Raw genomic sequence first — 1141 nt, 5'->3', positions numbered from 1 at the left:
AAAAAAATTAAAAAAAAAAAAAGAAAAAGAAAAATGCTTAGTACAAGGGCAGAAAACAGCCACATTCTTTGCCAACGTACAAAACAGAAAAAACAGCATCAAGCCCAACTGCTAATAATGTTCCCCTCTGAAACCTCTTATACTGGGCATCTACAGTCTATGTTGCTCTGACATGTCTATCTTCCAAGCTATTCTAGTATGGCTTCTTAAAACCCACCAGAGTCTCCTTATTCTTTCACAGTCACACTTCTTAGTCCAAAGTTCCAAAGTCTTCCACATTCCTCCAGAAAATAGCATGGTCAGACCTGTTACAGCAGTAGCCCATTCTTTGGTACCAAACTGCTGTCTTCATTAGGTTTCTATTGCTATAATAAAGCATCATGGACCAAAAAATCTTGAATTTATTTTAGCCTACAGATCTCAGTCCAATCATCACTGAAGAAAGTTAGAGCAGGAATCTAGAGGCAGGAACTGAAGCACAGGACTTGGTGAGCTCTGTTTAATGGCTTACTCCTCATGACTTGCTCAGCCTGCTTTCTTATACACCCCAGGATCACCTTCCCAGCACTACCCCAAATGGAATGGGCCCTTCCATATCAATTGTCAATCAAGAAAATGTGCCAGAGGCTTGCCAACCCGATGGGGACATTTTCTCAACTAGGGCCTATTTTCTTAGATGACCTGAGCTTGTGTCAAGCTGACAAAGATGAAGCAGCATACACCAGAGTTGGCTGTGACATGTTGGTTTATAGTACCTGCCCTGACAATACCAAAGCTTTCCTCGCTTTCCTCACCTGAGGGAAGACTGAGAAGCCAAGTTGGAGCTGCTCTGTGAAGTCCTTTGTTATTTCTGTGGAGTCCTGGGTGGGGCTGGGAGAGCAGGGAGAGCCCTGGCAGTAAGAAGCCTCTGCTTTCTATCCCTCAAGCAACCTCATAACATTCTGCAGAGGCGCCTCATGGAAACCAACCTGTCTAAGCTCCGGAGCACTCGTGTCCCTTGGGCCTCGAAGACCAACAAATTCAATCAGGCTAAGTCTGAAGGGCTGAAAAAGTGTGAAGATGAAGACATGATTTTAGTGTCTTGCCAGGTAAGAGAACATTTTTTTCTAGAGTTTTCTTTTCTTTTTTTTTTTTTTTTTTT

The 1141-nt window shown here is 42.9% G+C and overlaps 1 protein-coding gene across 1 annotated transcript in view; it reads left to right on the top strand.

Moving 5' to 3' along the window:
- The window catches only part of Nrip3 (nuclear receptor interacting protein 3), a 23307-nt gene that overhangs the window by 14863 nt on the left and 7303 nt on the right, over positions 1-1141 (top strand). Inside the window, exon 2 of the mRNA XM_021168789.2 lies at positions 927-1088. Coding sequence (XP_021024448.1) covers positions 927-1088 — 162 coding nt within the window. The remainder of the gene's footprint in view (positions 1-926; positions 1089-1141) is intronic.

Source organism: Mus caroli, chromosome 7, assembly GCF_900094665.2.
Source record: "Mus caroli chromosome 7, CAROLI_EIJ_v1.1, whole genome shotgun sequence".
Lineage (NCBI taxonomy): Eukaryota > Metazoa > Chordata > Mammalia > Rodentia > Muridae > Mus > Mus caroli.
Note: the sequence above shows the minus strand (reverse complement) of the source record. Positions and strands in the feature narration are given on the sequence as shown.